The sequence below is a fragment of the Micromys minutus genome (assembly GCF_963924665.1).
Source record: "Micromys minutus genome assembly, chromosome: 15".
Taxonomy (NCBI): domain Eukaryota; kingdom Metazoa; phylum Chordata; class Mammalia; order Rodentia; family Muridae; genus Micromys; species Micromys minutus.
Window position 1 is genome coordinate 1,304,966 of NC_137984.1, and position 17,762 is coordinate 1,322,727.

At 35.3% G+C, this 17,762-nt stretch overlaps 1 protein-coding gene across 1 annotated transcript in view; it reads left to right on the forward strand.

Moving 5' to 3' along the window:
• Nucleotides 1–17,762, forward strand: part of LAMA2 (laminin subunit alpha 2) — a 551,725-nt gene that overhangs the window by 137,965 nt on the left and 395,998 nt on the right. The window contains exon 3 of the mRNA XM_080929510.1: nt 4,978–5,090. Coding sequence (XP_080785636.1) covers nt 4,978–5,090 — 113 coding nt within the window. The remainder of the gene's footprint in view (nt 1–4,977; nt 5,091–17,762) is intronic.

A 17,762-nucleotide genomic window follows, 5' to 3' on the forward strand; every position in this document is an offset into this window, starting at 1 on the left:
AAAAAGATGTATAAATAGTTAAGAATGACAACTGAAATTTTCAGAGAGCAGAGTTTCAACATGTGTGGAGTGTATAAGCTGGAAATGGGTCAGGAAGGGTTCTTAAAACCAATGGACAAGTAACTGAGAAGAGGTGCTCGCCAAACTGGCCTCTGTGAACCAGATATTTATTTCACAGAATAAAGACATGTACTGTGATCAATACTGGAGCATAGGGTAACATTATAAATATTCTTTGTTGTAAAGAAATTGAGGAAATTAGGTGAAGAGAAAAGGTAAGTCAGGCACTAAGAACAGGCCAACAAGACTTACATTCAGGGAGTCATGTGTAGACTGAGGGTGTGCAAGTTAGTAAGACTAACTGGATTATCAAAAGAAGTGTCATACAAACCTAGAGGATATGATTCAACATAGCAAAAAGGGAATTAATCTAATAATTTTAGAGATGGAGGCTGACTAAGAGTATGTTTTAGAAATTATGTCTGCATCTATATTCACTATCTAGAAAAGATATGAATAGAGTAAATACTGAATGGAAATTGAAGTGCTGATGAAAATACAAGTTTATAGTTTATAAATTAGACAATTTTCAAACTTGGTCAATTTAAATATTCTTTGTACATCATTTTTTTAAATACTGTTTTAGGTTGGCCTCAAAATAAATATTAAAGCCAAGATTTTTTGGACATTCCTTTCCTGGTATGGCTGCGGTCTCCTCAACAGCATTTCAATGCTCTCTCCCCATCTACAGTACTAATTTGCACCAAGAAAACTACAGTTCACATTTGGTCTTATTCTCTTAGTGATGTACAGTCTGTGGGCTTGCACAAATATATATTGTTCTTTGACTGTTTTGAACTGTTCTTAATGAATGAGAAAGGAAGAATATTTTGCATTTTGAAGATTGTTTTTAATCTCAGCAAACAATGAGAATATAATACACACATAAACATGCACAGAAAAGGAGAAAGAGACAGACAGAGAGAATAGTAGCAAAATGACATTATATCAAATTTATAAGTTCAAAAACTTGAATACTATATATCCATATATAGGATATATGGTTACTTCTGTGATTAAAATTGCTATCCTTGTATATCCAGAATATTTGAAAAACTAAGGTATTTTATGGAAGGCATTTATGAGGAGATTTTTCTATCTTTTAGTGACTGTGATGTGAGCATGGGAGTTGGGAGAGATAGCACATATCACGGGTTTTGCTATCTGTGTTTTGATATGTTAAGAACCAAGATCCAGTGTCTAGGTAAGAGAATTACTGTAGATAATCTAATGATAAAGATTACTAAAATTCAAGGCAAGGAAGTAGAAGGATGTGACATCCAATTGAGAGATAAGTTGAGAGTAAGGAATAATGATGAATGTGTAGATACTGAGTCAGGAAGGAGTGCTGTGGGCTGCTCTGCTTACTTACCTGACTTCTACATACTTGTCACAGATTGGATTTACTTTGTGTTACTTTTCAGTCTGAGTAGCTTCATTACGTTTCAAAATCAATTTTGGTTCAGGAAACTCAGAAAGAATAAGCTTTGACAGGAATAAAAAATTTTGCAATAAATTATGTGTATGTGCTTGAGTAAAAGTTGTAGTAGCAGATGATAAATTTCCGCAAATTCGGGGACCTTCTAGAATGAATCTGCAAAGCCTACATTGACTATGATAAAAAAAAAAAAAAAAAAAAAAAAAAAAAAAGGGAAAGAAAGGTGAATTCTCTGGATTTTAGTAGTTGTGCTTCTTAATTAAAGCAGAAAGCGTTGCGAAGATACCCCAGCCAGTTTTCAGACTCCTCTTGCTTTGACTAATACAGTTTATTCTATTTGAGGGTAACGTTTCTATCTCTTTTAAATAAGGGAACTCTGCCAATAATTAGTATATGCAAATTATAATTATTGAAGCAAGAGTTATGCTTAATTGTTGGTAAGTATTCCCATCTTTTTCCTGACTAATTCGCATATCAATTTGACTCAAGATAGCAGATATCAGTTTTCACATTTAAACGGCTTTTCTTCGAAATCACTGAACACCTATAAATTTTGTTTGGATATGTGTTTGTGCGTGTGATTTACTTCTACACATGAGAACAGCAATGAGCCCAAAAAGTCAGTAAGATATTGTAGGAATGTTATCTATTTGTCTCTCTATCTGCCTGTCTGTCTATCTATGTACCTATCTATTGATCTATCAATCTATTTATCTAACTACCTATCTATCATCTATGTATTTATGTGTAAGGACAAAGCCAATAATACATTATGTATTGATCCCTCCCAGTGTGCTGATTTTTGCATTCACTCACACCACCAAAGATATTTGTTGATATTCAGTTATGCTCTTACTGTTGTTCTTTTAAAGGAACGTTACACCTGGCTTGAATAGAATCCTTCATCAGCTTTCATTTACTAACAAGACAGCATGACTCATCACAGTGGCCTGTTGATGTGAAAGTTCTAGCACAGTCCAAACTCTAACAGTGTGCTGAGATGTGGAGCTAATTCATTCACACATGCACACATACACACACACAGACACAGGGATTACCCTGCTCACAAACTAAACACTTGACTGTCTAAACTATATTTCTTTCTTTTAAAGATAATTTTTATATTATTATCAGATTTTTACATGTGAATACCATAGTTTTTAATTTTTATCTTCAATTTTTATTAAGATAAACATGTCTATAAGATTATAACAATATTCATTCTCAACCGGCTTATAATTTATCCCAGTATTACATAAACATGTTCCTCAGGAGGAAGCCTCTGAAGAAAGGTATCACACTCAAATGGCTAGTAAGACCAATAAATGAGAGTTACATAGTCTTCATAAAAGTATAAAAGATAATTTTGACTAAATTTTTCTTAATTTGATATTTTTAAGCTAATTGTGGGTTTCTAATTAATTTATAAATTATGATTATTTATTATCAATTAATTTATGAATAAAATTTGGATTTGTGGCTTTATCAGATGAGGGTTAATCAGACTTAAGATTACTGTTACTTATAAAATTGTTAGGGTAGAATATTAACTCCTAAATCTCTCATGTGCATATTGGTTTTTCTTATTTTACCTTTTCCCCAGAAGTTGAGGATCTTGAAAATACTGTTGTGAATGGAGAGTTGTCATCTCCATTTTAGGGGATAAAATGGAGCAGAAGAGATTAATCCATGGTCTGCTAAGTGTGAAATGGTGAAGCCAAGAAACAGCCAGCATCCTATATGCCTGCTTTTTGTACACCAATTCTTGTGGTATTTCATTCCATATCATCAGACAAAATATATGTCCTGCCTCCTGTATTATGTTTGCAAATTAGGAGGGTAGGATTGATCCTCATGGTGACAAAAATTATGTCAGGGGTCTCTATAACAGATCAAGTAAAATGAATATATATTAAAGTAACATTTCTTACACAATATGGTCTGCATACTCCAACAATGTCAATCTTCACAAGGGAGAAGCTGAGAAGCCACTTTGTTAGCCATTTCAACCTGCTGCTGAAGTTCTGGCAGGGTCTTGCAGAGCCATTGATCTTCAGCACATGTGAGAAGCCCAAAGAATGTGGATTCTGTTATCAGCAAAGAAGTGTAACACTAGTGGCATCAGAGGCAGCACAGAGTAGAGAAGCATTCTAGTGACATGCAAAGGCAACAAGGCAAGAAAACATAAAAATTTTCTCTTGTATCTCCTTTTATCTGGGCTGCCATTGGAAGGTGTATCCATATTTCTGCCTAGGTGTGCCAGCAGCTTGTCTGTTAGTTGATCCCAGATCAAATTAGGTTGAAAACACAAATCAACCAGTACACCATATCTTTGAATATTGCTTGAGATAATTTGTACAAGTTCCCAAGGCTGATACTGCTGAGCACACTTCTATCAGAAGAAACAGGAAGATAGCATGCTAGCAGAGATTCTCATGACACTTGGTCGATGTTTCAGGGAGCAGATTTCTGGCTTCTGTGTGGGCTCTGAGGGACTTAAGACATCTTCACTGTAGCCCCTAGAACAGAAAGAGGAATGTCAACAACCACTGCCCCAGCCTTCCTCAGCCAGGTGTGGTCTGTGTATACTTAGATGCGAAATAAGACCCATAACCCATTAAATAGGAGAAAAGTTTCTAATACAGCCCAAGATGTATCAATGCTGTGGGCCATGCGGCTATTTCTACTCTGACATATGCGAGCTGAATATGAAGAGAGTAGAATCTCAGAGCTCTGGGCTTGTAAGAAATAAGAGAACTATACCAAAAGACAGTCATGGTTAGAGGAGTTGTTCACTCATCTTTACTGACTGCAGGCTCCCTTTGAATTTCACAGTAGGTTTTCTTCAAATCTGTCTGATTTGGTTTGTGTAGGAGAGTCTATCTTTGGATAGTACATTGTAGTTTTATGAGCCAGTTTCTTAGATTGCAAATGTTGACTAGATTTCTCCTCTGGAATTAGTGATTCACAGCTAAGCAAATACTGCATAAGAGGTTTGAGGAATCTACCAATACAGTTTTATATCATGATAGAAAGGTAACAAGTTGAGGATTTCTTAGAAAACACCTCAGAGACAGAAAATGGTATCATTTTATAGTACAGCCACATATGCACTGGACTGCTCAAGTCTCTGTAATGAAGAGTATGTATGAATAAACAATATTCAAGCACCTTTTCAACAGAAATTTTTCTTCATATGATCAGCATGCTAATAGGATTTCTGTACTATTTCTTTGCACTTAGTTTCTGAAGGCTGTCCATTTTAGCTGGTGGTCAGTGTTAAATACCTTCTTTTGTACCCCAGGGATGATGACATCATTTCCTGCATGTCTTTTAGAGTAGGAAATCACAGGGGTGTTTTGATGTCTAATGCTTGTTATCCATAGGATTGTTATATCTCACCTTTACTTTGAAGAGACGGGTATAAACTCACCATCTGATCTTTTCTCCTCCTTCTCATGCTGCTGCCGATGCCATAGAGAGGCACCCGATCACGAATGCTATCGATGGCAAGAACAGTTGGTGGCAGAGCCCTAGTATTAAGAATGGAGTGGAATACCATTATGTGACAATTACTCTGGATTTACAGCAGGTAGAGTATGCCTCCTATCACTCTCCAATTCTGAAATTCCACCTTGTAGCTGATATTTGTCTAGTTAGCAATTTTTAAATGAAAGGTGAATAGTGATGATTCTTTATCACTATTATTTTCTTGATGTTGTGACAAAGGGTCCTGTCTGTTTTACAGATAGCCGTTTATTGATGTTTGGCGCTTGTTTCTAAAGAACAACTCAGACTCACATGGGTGTTTTAGAAATGAATTAGAAGCTATGTGTGAGTTCCATAGTTGAGAATGATGCTGAAAATACGGATCAATAAAATTTTATGTGAAGAAAGCACAACAGCACAATTTAAAACTTGTAAAACAAAACTTTGATACCTCTCTGCTGATAGTGTGGAACCTATAAAGCTCTTGGAAAGCAAGGCTCTTGAGAAAATTGTTTCATGTTTCTAAGAATTGAGCAAACAGTGAAAGTTGATTCTCAGTTTAACTTGGACCACTAAAGTTATGTTAGAAGTCAGCGATTGTCTTACATAAAACTCTATGCCTTCTGTTCTCAACTTTTAAATTTTTATTCAAAATATTTTTGTCAGTCTGAGTTTAATAACCTGAACTCATCCTCATTTCCAGATTATTTAGTTTATATATCAATCTGTGATGGAATCTGAAAAGACATTCATATAATTTTTCCCGAGAGCATAAAATAGTGTTAAGACAAGAAATGCAAAACTTTGATAGTGTTGTATTATTAGATAGGTTTTACTTTCATTCTCTTACATATCATAGAAAAACCGTTCAGCTGCTCCTCCTGTATCAGTGTACAGATAGACTAGTCAGAAAATAAAGGGATGCTGAAGATGTTTATTAACACAGACTATACAATAAAATCATATTCATCATAGGATGCTATAGTGTGAAGAAGTAACAGCTAGTAGAATAGATCGACACTATACCCAAGATAAACCTCTTCTATTGGATCTTGACCCATCTTGGCAACTGCAGTGCACATTTGTAAGATACAAATTGCTGCTCTTGGAATGAGGAAGTTGGCAAGTGTCATTAGAAGAGTTCCATGAACTCTTTGGCACCCAAGCTACTGGATAGCAGCAGGGTACAAATGCTACTGCTAAATGACCAGCTAACCTGGGTTTATTCCTACCTATTAGCAATGTGTCAGGGTTGAGTTTACATCTTAATTCCTAGGACGTCTCAGATTATTGTCTGGTCATGGAGTGGCAAATGCCACCCTTATAGTGTGATTATTCTTTACATTACATAAGCTGTGGATGAATTTCCAGAGGATCTTACCTTCAAAATAGACTTTTTTTCTGGGTAAAGACATCTTGGTCCTTTATTGATCCTAGCCGACATGTGATCATTAAAATATCAGCTTTTTTTCATCAAGAGTGAGACTGCAGTCCATTGACTCAGGTCATTGCTGGTGATAGGGAATCAATACAAACTGAAGGTTTATTGCTCTCATTTACTCTCCACTTATTCTTTTAGATTGCACATGGATCAAGAAAGCCAATTATTAATACCATCTGCAAAGATTACTCAAAACTCTCCTTTGAGCTCAGCAATATGATTGTCCGTTATCAAGTAGAACATCATTTCCCCTCAAATTTACTATCATATTTTACAATCACAGATTTTTAACTTAATCCTGCATAGTAAACTACTCCATCATTAACTTAACAAGTCAGAGTTCACCTAAAGCCATGTTTCTTCAGTGAAGGCAGGAATGCCTTTCTACCTGTGGTTTGTGTATTGATTTCCACATGACTACTTGATGTCTTCTTCAGAAGTAGGTGGTGTTTTTTGTGTTTGTGCCTCCTCCCATGTAATAACCTTAAGATGAACCAATATTATGAAGAATCTTCAAAATAAGTGAAAAAGTCGTTTTTATAATAAAGGTCAGCTCAACTCCAAAGTCTCAATTCACCAAGTATAATTGGTTCAGAGGCTATAGGGTCAGATGATCTGATAGTCTGATGCCCATCTATTTTGATGTTTATATTTACTGTCTTTTACTTCTTAAAAATAGCTTATTATGTGCATTTAAACGAATGAGTATGCATATAATCTATATTAAGAAGAAAGTGCTCATTTCTACTTGACCCTAGATTTTAGCTTAGTCAATGAACTAATGATGTAAAATAATTAAGTATGTTTTGGAATCAGGGTTTTATAACAGAATTCTCTAGACCATGAAGGGGTTTCACACTTTCATTTATCCTCAGTCACTGGAATAACTAAATTTGGAAAATCTTTTGGTGCTTACTTAGTTTCAGGACAGAAATGTTGGAAGGCATTTTTGATGCAGTGCTAACTGAGAACATGTAGACATTCTCTACTATCTCACTTGCCTCTCATAACAGCTCCCCCAGGCAGCTGGTGCTACTACACCTATTTAACAGTTTTTGGAGGCTTTACACTCTGAGACATTTACTTTCCCAAATTATTAACATAATATCTCTTTAGAAAATCAGCAGTACTAAATGATTTGGCTTGGCATGAAAAACTTCAGTCATTGTGAAGAATGCAAAAGCTTTCATTTAATATAATTGAAAAGCAGAGACACTTAGAAGAATAAGCTGAACTTGTTGTTTACAAAGCTTCCAGCAGGCAATGCTGTGGTTCACAACAGAAGAGTTCAAATGCAAAATTCCAATGATCCCAGTCTATCTAATAAGGTTCAGAAGACTCAGGCCCACAGCGCTCATGCGAGTTGCTGCTGTTTTCCATATATTTCAATATACAGTTCAAGCTCAAGGAATAACAACCTACTGTTCTTCTGGCTTTTATCAGAAGAATTTTATCAATGCCGATGCTATCAAAGACAGCTAGCTATATCTCTTATTATTTGACACATACTGCTATACATCTAGAATGATATAATTTCTGCCATTTTACACATACCCTGTAGGGACACCTAGCCACCCAGTGTCATACTAGCTATTGTCTACTGAGAGTCAAAACAATAATGTCATAAGGAACAGACATCATCATCACTGACTTTCATTGACTCAGTAAAATGTTCATTATTTTTTATTCTTATATATACAATCTTGGAAAGTGCTAGTGATTTTGTTTACATATTCTTGACTCTTCTGTAAGAGGTTTTTAAATGAATTACTATTTTAAATCTAAGGAGCCACTCACTGGAATGGCTTGATCAAATCTTAACCAAGTACACTTAGAAGATTTTTTAATGTTTTAGAATTTGAGATAAGCACTAAAAAAATAAAGACAATCTATTTAGGAACAAGCAGCTCCTTATTTTATAAACAGATTGTTTCCAGACATTTATTATGGAGGGATGGTAACATTTCCCAGCTCTATTTACTCACAGCCTATCTTGAGCAAATGATTTAATCACACTGTGCTTCACCACTGAGATTAGCAGAATAAATATTACATTGTAGCAAGAATATGGAATAATGATTATAGCAGTATAACAACTAGATTCCATCTGGCAAGCATTGCTATTATTAGGATGTAGAATGTGCGGAAACTCAAGTAGAAGCTGAAATGTTCTGTTGATTACACACAAAATCATACAGCAAGTTCAAAGATTATGACAGACACTTAAGGATTAACAGAATGTTCAAAACATTGTCTTTATTTCAAGATGCCATGTGACTACGTCATAATTTTTTATCTCATTTTTTACTGGTAATCTAGTTATCTCATTTGCTGCCCTACCCCCAGAATTTGATTAGGGAGAAAGCAGATTTGTAGGTGGAGTAACACAGAGAGAAGCAAATTTGTAGTAGAAATTTTTGTTTGTCTTAGAAACAACTTTATTATATGGGAGGTGGATAAATGATTTGGTGTTTAAAGTGCTTGAGGCTCTTGAAAAGAATTGAAGTCACATTCCCAGCATCCATGTTGGGTGACTCACAACTATTTATAATTTTAGTTTAAGAGGATTTGATACCTACTTTTGGCCTCAATGAGAACTTGCAGATATATGCACATATACTCATACACACATAATATGTACAGAAATAAGCATTACAGTGTTTTTAAAAGTTAATTATTTTTATATTTAATTGTCAATTCTCTTTTATATTCCCATGCTCAAAGAGAAATTTTGAAAATTTACAAATATTCAGATGTTAAGCAAAACCCTTTCAAACAATTAATATGTTGAAGAGGATATTTTAAAAAAACTAAACTGTGAGGTAAACATGAAGATACAACATATCAAAGCTTAAAAAACAAAGCAAAAGCAATTCTAAGAGTAACCTGAATAGGAACACATATTTCTGTTTCTTTTCAAAAAGTCTCTATTAACCTACTGCTGCTCCTCACTATTGCTGATGCCAAGACATACTTACTGGCAGAAACCAGATAGGGATGCCTCCTCAGGGGCTCTGTCAGAATCATACAGATATAGCTGAGCATGCTTACAGCTAATCAGAGGACTGAACTCGGGGACCCCAATGAAGGTGCTAGAGAAAGGACTGAAGAAGCTGAAAGGGATTGCAACTTTATGGGAAGAACAACATTATCAACCAACCAATCTCTCCACAAGTCCCATGGACTAAAATGCCAATCATTGAGCACACATGGAGAGACCCATGGCTCCAGATGCACATGTAGCAGAGGATAGAATTGTCTGACATTAATGTGAGTAGAGGCCTTTGGTCCAGTGAGGGTAAGTTTTCCCAATGTAGGGGAATGCCAGGGCACTGAGGTGGAAAGGGTGATTGGAAGAGGGTGCACCTTCATGGAGACAAGTGGGGTGGGTAATGGGAATGGGGCAGGGGAAGGGGATAACATTTGAAATGTAAATACAGCGAGTATCTAATGAAAAAAATAATTGCAATGGAATGGGAACATCACAGGAAGACAAATAGAACCTATTAACCTGGGCCCCTAAGAACTCTTAGAGACTGAGTTACTAATCAAATAACATTAACAGGCTAGAATGAAGCCTCTGGTACATATGTAGCAGGCATGTAGCTGACTCTTCATGCCTTCCTTGTCTAACCTCAGTGGGAGAGAATGAGCCTAATCTGGCAGAGTCATGATGTGCCAGGATAGGAAAAAGACAAAACAAACAAAATAAAGCTGTCTCAAATTAACAGAAATCAGGAAATCAAAGAGATCAGAGCAGAAATAATGAAGCTGAAGTGATATCAAAAAACTAGAGTTAAAATAAAACCATGAACAATGTTGGCAGACCAAAGCAAGATGACTAGAAAAAGAAAAGATTCAAGTGAGATCAGAAACAAGAGGACAGATTGCAACAAATACAACATGTACTGAGCAGGTCCAGTATTATTTTGGGCAACAATTACCTAAATACTAATAAATTTAAAAATCTTGGCAGACATGAGTGGATTCTTAAGTAATCAATCTCCCAAGAGTAAGTCATGAAGAAATCGAAAACTCAAAAGTATCAGGAAATTATCCACTAAAATCACCCCCATGAAGAACCTAAATGGGTCAGTGAACAAAATTGTGTGCCATGAAGTTTGATTAATCTTAGTATCCACGTAGGGAACGGAGGGAACTGATTCTCACAAGTTGTCCTCTGATCTTCACACTTACATTTTTGTACATAAATGTGTATGCATACACGCATGCATACACATGTTCTCATGCACATGTGTGTATGCACACACACATAAATACATACACACTCACACATACACACATATGTGCACACACACACACAGATATTTTTTAAAGTCTCCCTTTGAAGAAAAGCCCAGTACCTGATGTATTGCTTAATTCTACCAAATATTTAAAGAAACTATGCTAATCTTTCTCAAACCCTTTTCTAAAATTCAAAACTTTTGTAATACTCTGGAATGTTCTTGTATGAGAACAGGATCATATTGATATTAAAAGTAGATGAAGACAAGAAAAAAATTAAATCAATACCACTGTTGAACCTAAAATAAAAAAAAAATGTTATAAAGTTAGTTCAGTATCACTTTCAAAAAGTCATTCACCACAACCACATGGAACTAATACTTGTTAAATAAGAAGAGCTCGACAAGGACAAGTCCACCATCATGATATTGCTTACTAACAGAATAAGGATAATAATTATATTATTCCAATGGCATAGAAAATGGATTGACAAAAATTTCACATTTATATGCTAAAATACTCTTAAAAGTGGCTATCAAAGGCATGAAAATCAACAAAGTAAATTCCACATAAGACACACTCATAATTAACAACATTGTACTCAAGAGAGCAGATCAAAAAATTACTTACAGGGCAAAAGTATTACCACTTCTCTTAGGGATATGGTGGAATGCCAGAGCAGTTAGGGAAGAAAAATGCAACATCCAAACTTTGAAAACATGTAATTTTTCTTAGTTTAAAGATTACTTTTTTTTTAATGTAAGGAAGCTAAAATAATCCACTGAAATTGTTAGAACTAAGAAAAAAATCAGTAAAATCACACGATATCTGCATTGTCAAGAAACTAATAAAGTCTAGAGAATATTACTTCAGTGAATAAACAATGTAAATGAAATATTTAGGGATGCACATGGGGAAGGAAGTGAATAACTTCTACTCTAAGATCTATAAAACATGGAATCGAGAAATTGAAGAAGATGGAAATAAACACCATTGATCTATTGTAGCTTTATGTGGCAGAAGGAACAGATAATTCCTCTGGCATCTTTCCTAAAACCCTGCCAATGAGGGCTATGTCTTTAGGATGTTCTGCGGTTTCTGCAACCCATGAAGGGTTTACTTTGGTGGTTAGCAGGACACAAATATTCAGTTCTCAAAAAGCATAAAATAAATGGTCTCACCTTATCATTGTTCCAAAGATATTCCAATGTCAGTCACCTTTCAACCATCCATGTGACTCTCTCACATTTACAGCACTATTTGAGAAAGTCCCGAATGATTGTAACTCTCTTTTGTAATGAAGTTGGGAACAACAGGTTATATTTACTTGTTTATTTGATTTTTTTTTTTTTTTGTTGTGGATTGGCATTTTGTTTTTCCAAGTGGTAAAATAATTAGGCAAAATACATGGCCAGGAAAGACTGACATAATGCTTATGCAATACCATTTAAATATGTGTTGACATATTAATTTGCTTATGTAATTAGCAGCACAGATAAACTAGAGTCTAGCATTGTCACGAAAACATTAAGTATTTGGAGATGCAGCAAACTTAACTGCCTGCTGAGGAAAAGCTTCTCATTAGATTACTTAATAAAAAGTAGGATGAAAAGAATGTAGAGAAACAAGTTGCTTTTTAAAAGGCTGCGGGAAAAATCTGTTAGCATTTTAAATCATACCAACATTATGTTAGGAAGTCTGAAGAAGACATCCCAAAAATAGATGAGGGCAGTTTTCACACACAAAACATCTTTATTTCATCATTTTACTGACATCTTGTGTGTTTCCTCATTTATTCTTAGAATTTAACTTTCCTGATTATGTCTTACTATACTTATGCACACATGTCTTGGGCTTGCAAATTATATCATTATACGTATATTGATTATAATTACAATACATATTTACAGATAGGTATGATTTACTTTCATCAATATAGCTATGTTTTAGTTATAAGATGGAATATATGTGCTTTATTTCATAAATGGAACATGATTTTATGTTACACTGCTTACAAAATGTAAGAAAAAAGCCAAGGAAGACCAAAAGAAGGCTAGGGAAATGTTAGAAGGTCTATGTTCCTACTTGATTGTTACTTTCTATTCTTTCACCTTCATGGAATTCTCCCTTTTGTGCTCTTTTTGTTTCATGTGAGAAACAGATCTAACAATGTCACTGCCTTACTGGTCTAAGGAATAACTAATAGTATGTAGGCAGATGTCTCACATATTGCTGCATGTCTACTTGATATTCAGTATATAATACTTTCTGGTCCTCTATGTTGAAAATGTATTTAGCAGAAAACAACTGGACTAGTTATGATAGGTATAGATAGAGAAGCCAAATCAAAACTAGAGTAAGTTCAGAAGCAGTTTAAACACTGCTGTTTATGATAGCACACATTTTATGTCATATAAAAATATTTAATCTATTTTCATTCAAATGTACATAGATATGGCCTAAAATATCATTTTATTATTGAAGCACTTTTATAATTGTTTGCATTATATTTTGTTATATCCTTTAGATTACTTGGTTGTCATCGAGAAGTAGCCTCACTAATTACTGCTTTGTTCTTTATATAAACACTTTTTATGATGATCTTACTTTGCCTTATTCTGTTACCATTTACATGTTCATTTTCTATTCCTTTATTAATTAAAACACTTTTCTATGTTTTGGTCTATGTGATAACAGCATACAATTGTTTTGAGGTTTTATTTTCTCTAAGTATGTGATTTTTTAATAAAAATATGTATTTCATATATATACACACATGTGAATAAAATAATTCAATACCTTTACCATAAAAACCATAAATATTAAAATGTATTAAAAAGTTAGTGAATATCTGCTAAGTGTACAAATAGCCATTGCAGAGATTGAACTATTCTGCAATCTATATTCTCTTTCGTGCTCTATCCTCCTCTTTACCTCATGTATTAGTTATGTACCTTTTTATTGCTGTGATGAGATGCTGTGGCTAAGGCAACTTACAGAAGAGTTAATTATGGTCTAGCAGTTCTAGAGTGTTAGAGTCCTTGATGGTGGGTCAGAAAGGGCAGGTGGCTAGAGCAGCATTTGAGAGTTCACATTTAGAAATGCGAAGAAGTCATGGGAGTCCACTGTGATTTTGTGTCTTTTTTTGGAGGATGGGGACTGAAAAGCTCATCCCCAGTGACAAACTTTCTCCTACAGTGATAAATCTGCGAAGCCTTCCCCCAAACAAATCTACCAACTACGAACGAAGCATTCAAATTCCTAAGAACATGGCATCATTTCATAAGAACTCCACATTTAATCCTAACCACTCACACCTCTATGGCCGTATCATAATGCAAATTACATTTAGTATAACTTCAGAAGTCTCAAGAGTCATATTTTCATTAAAAATCCAGAGTCTTCTAACACTCAGGACAATAATTGTAACCCCAAGTGAACTCAGCAGTAAATTATGTATTTCCAACATTCAAAGGCAGAATGTTTATAACCATTCTATAATGTAAGCTTAGAGTATAGTGAGAAACACTGAACCGAGGTAAGGCAGACACTAAGCAGAGTAAACTTCCAATCTTATAGTTCTGTCCCCAGTGTCATAGGGCTGAGATGGCTCTAATTCACCAGCTTTGGTGCTTGTATTCTTCTTCTTTCTCTTGAGCTGGCTCTTCTCATTGCATGCATTTCTCCTTGGAAGATATTCCATGTCACTGGGTCATCTAACAACTTGGGTTCTCCAAAAGAGCTTTAGGTTTCTCTTTTATACATCATACAGTGGCCTCTCAGGCCCTCTGTCTCTCAGCTGAGACACCTCTGCCACATTCTGGCTTCACTAGCTCTCTGAAGACACAGAACAAGAGTCCATGACAAACTTTTAATCCCAGCACAGAGGAGACAGAAGGATGCTGCAGATGTCTGAGTACTAGTAAATTCATTCAAGTCTTAATTGAGAGGACGTGCAGTACAGTAGAGTACATGGCAGTTCAGTTCATGGAATTCAGAGGCAGGATGCAGAGAAAACAAGCTAGATACAGGTGAGGATAGAAAAGAAGGAGCCAGAAGAATAAAACAGATAGCCAGAGTTAGTTTGAAGCCAAACAAAACAATTTCATAAGAAGCTGAGAGAACCCAGTTTGAATCAGCTAGTTCAGAGAAGAGTTTGATCCAGAACAACTGAGTTGAACCAGCCAGCCAAGGTTGAGAAAGAACTAGACAGGATGAGCTTATTCAACAGTAATCCTTCAAGATGACAATTATATAAGGTAAATAGAAGTAACTTTTACAGTGATTACTAACAACACTATGAAAGACTCAATATTAGGATTTCTTGAAATCCTCTCAGCCAAAGAAATTAGTCCATTATTTATAAATTTAGCCTTAGATAGTTTCTTAGTACAAAGTCAGAAAGCAACTCTAGCCAAAATATCACAAGAACAAATGGTCTCTATTCTAGTTGCTCACATTGTTCATCTCTGAAACCTCTTGAATTACACATTCACAGCCCTCATATTTCTTAGCTTCTCCCAGGATATCTCTGTAAGTTCCATTTATAGCATTTGACAGCTTTTCTAAGATAAAATTCTTAAACACACACACACACACACACACACACACACACAGCCTTATCTGTTACAGTGATTAAAGATGTCTATTCATTGAATCAAAACTTTACCCACAGAGAAAATACATAATCAAACTGCCTCATTGATAATGAGACTTGAGCCCATTAGTGGTTGTTTGGGAAGAAAAGGAGTGTGTTTGTTTAAATGAGATATTCCTCATATTCTAGGATATTTGAATACTTGGTCTCCAGTTAGACCTACTTGGGGTGGCTTAACATGTGTGGACCTGCTAGGAAAGTGTGTGGATGATAAGGGGAAGAATCCCACTGGGGGTGGATAGAAACTGAAACACATTTCAAGTTGAGGCTCAGCATTCTGTTTATGATTCAAGATGTGTGCTCTCAGCCATTGCTTCAGCCACCAGCCACCTATACAATCATTAATAGACTCTAATCCTTTGCATCTGTAAGCCCCAAATAGTTTCTTCTGTGAGTCATCTTGGTCATATGTTATCATAGCAATAGAAAATAACTACAAAAAAGTTGGAACCATTTTTATTTGAGTTTAGTAAGTCAGGCTTTTTGAAACATTTATCCCTTCCTCTTACAAATACAAATACACTCTGTGTCATATACTATTTTTATTTTTCTATGTACAAAGGTTTTATGGTCCATTACCATATATGTGACATGGGTAAATCTTTAACCGAGAGCATTGCTGGTATGTATTATTTCATCACTCTTTTCAAATCACAGTTTGCTTGGTTGATTTTAAATCTCTTATCAAATCATTAGGTTAGGTTAAATTTTGCTCTTATATGACCCAATATATTTACCTTCTTTTAATTAATTTGGATTTTATTTTTACTATTTTTCTAGCTTCTTGAAACAGATAAATAGATCACTTATATTTCAGTCTTTCTTGTTTCCTAGCATACTTACCTAAGGCAACATTTTTGTCTCTACACAGCTTCAGCTACTTGTAATTTTGACACTGACTTTTTTACTATCATTTATTTGAAAACATTTTAAAGTTTCCATTGTACTTTTTCTGTTTTGATGACTGTTTTGAAGGATTTTACTTTTACATTTATTTTTTATTGGTTATTTAATTTATTTACATTTCAAATATTGTTCCCCTCTCCCTTTTCCTCTCTGCAACCCCTTCCACCCCATTCTCCTTCCCTCCCCTTTGCCTCTATGAGGGCATTTCTCCACCTCCCCCAACTCCTCCTCACCGCTCTAGCATCCTCTTATGCTGGGGCATCAAGCCTCAAATTAATGCTAGATAAGGCCATCCTCTGCTACATATACAGCTAGAGCCATGGGTCCCTCCATGTATACTCTTTGGTTGGTGATTTAGTTCCTGGGAGCTCTGGAGAGTCTGGTTGGTTGATATTGTTCTTCCTGTGAGGTTACCAGCCCCTTCAACTCTTTTAGTCCTTCCCTAACTTTTCCATTGGGGTCCCTGGGCTCAGTCTGTTGGGTGGCTCTGAGCATCTGCATCTGTATTGCTCAAGTGCTGGCAGAGCCTCTCAGGGGACAGTGATATCAGGCTTTTGTCAGCAAGTGCTTTTGGCATCAGTAATAGTGTTTGGGTTTGGTTTTGGGATGGGATGGATCCCCAGGTGGGGCATCCTCTGAATGGCCTATGTTTCGGTCTCTGTAATTTTTTTTTTTTTTTTTTTTTTTTTTGGTTCCTGCATTCACTTTAGACATGAGATGAGTGGGTGGCTTTATATCTAAATTACAGTAAGTTTTCTGTTTTTTGAAAATTTTTTCTCACTTAATTCCACTGTAGTCAGTATACTTTTGATTCTTTGAGAAGCCAGGCTCTTTTGAGATTAGTTTCTTTCAAGTAATGTCATTGCCATTTGTACTGCAGGAATGTGGACTCGGCAGCTGTGGGCAGCAATATTCCATAGACATCAGTGAACTATTATGTCCTTGTTTCTACTTGAAAATAATAGCAAAGACATACAGACTGAGACTGGAGCTTTATCAGCATATTTTAGCCTAACTACTAGCAATAATTCTCTGAGATGTCTTTGAGTGCAGTCACTAGCTTTTTTTCCATAACTTTGTGTTGTATAGATTTGCTTAGTCTCTCTGATGTCTCTGTGTATTCTATAAGCATTATATGTTTGATTTGATTCGGAATTAAATGAATCTGAGGATCCCCCCTCTTAGATCAGACATTTATTTCGTTTACATTGAACGTCACAGCTGACACTCAGATTCATTTCACTGTAGTCTCATCTATATCCCGGTCATGCCATTTCATGCTAATATTTACTCAGCGATTTCCTTCTTTGGGAAAATTTGAAGTTTTTCTTTGTTTAATCAAACAAAGTTTCCTTTGTATCCTAAGTATCTTTGCTTCTCAGCCTCTTGTGCACTCGGTAGAACTTTGTCACAGGTGCTAGGGCCCCTCCAGCTTCTTTTTTTATTTATTTTATTTTTATTTTTTTTATTTTACCAAGTCGGTATATTCATAAGAAAATTCTGTGACTTCTCTATTTTCTTTCTGT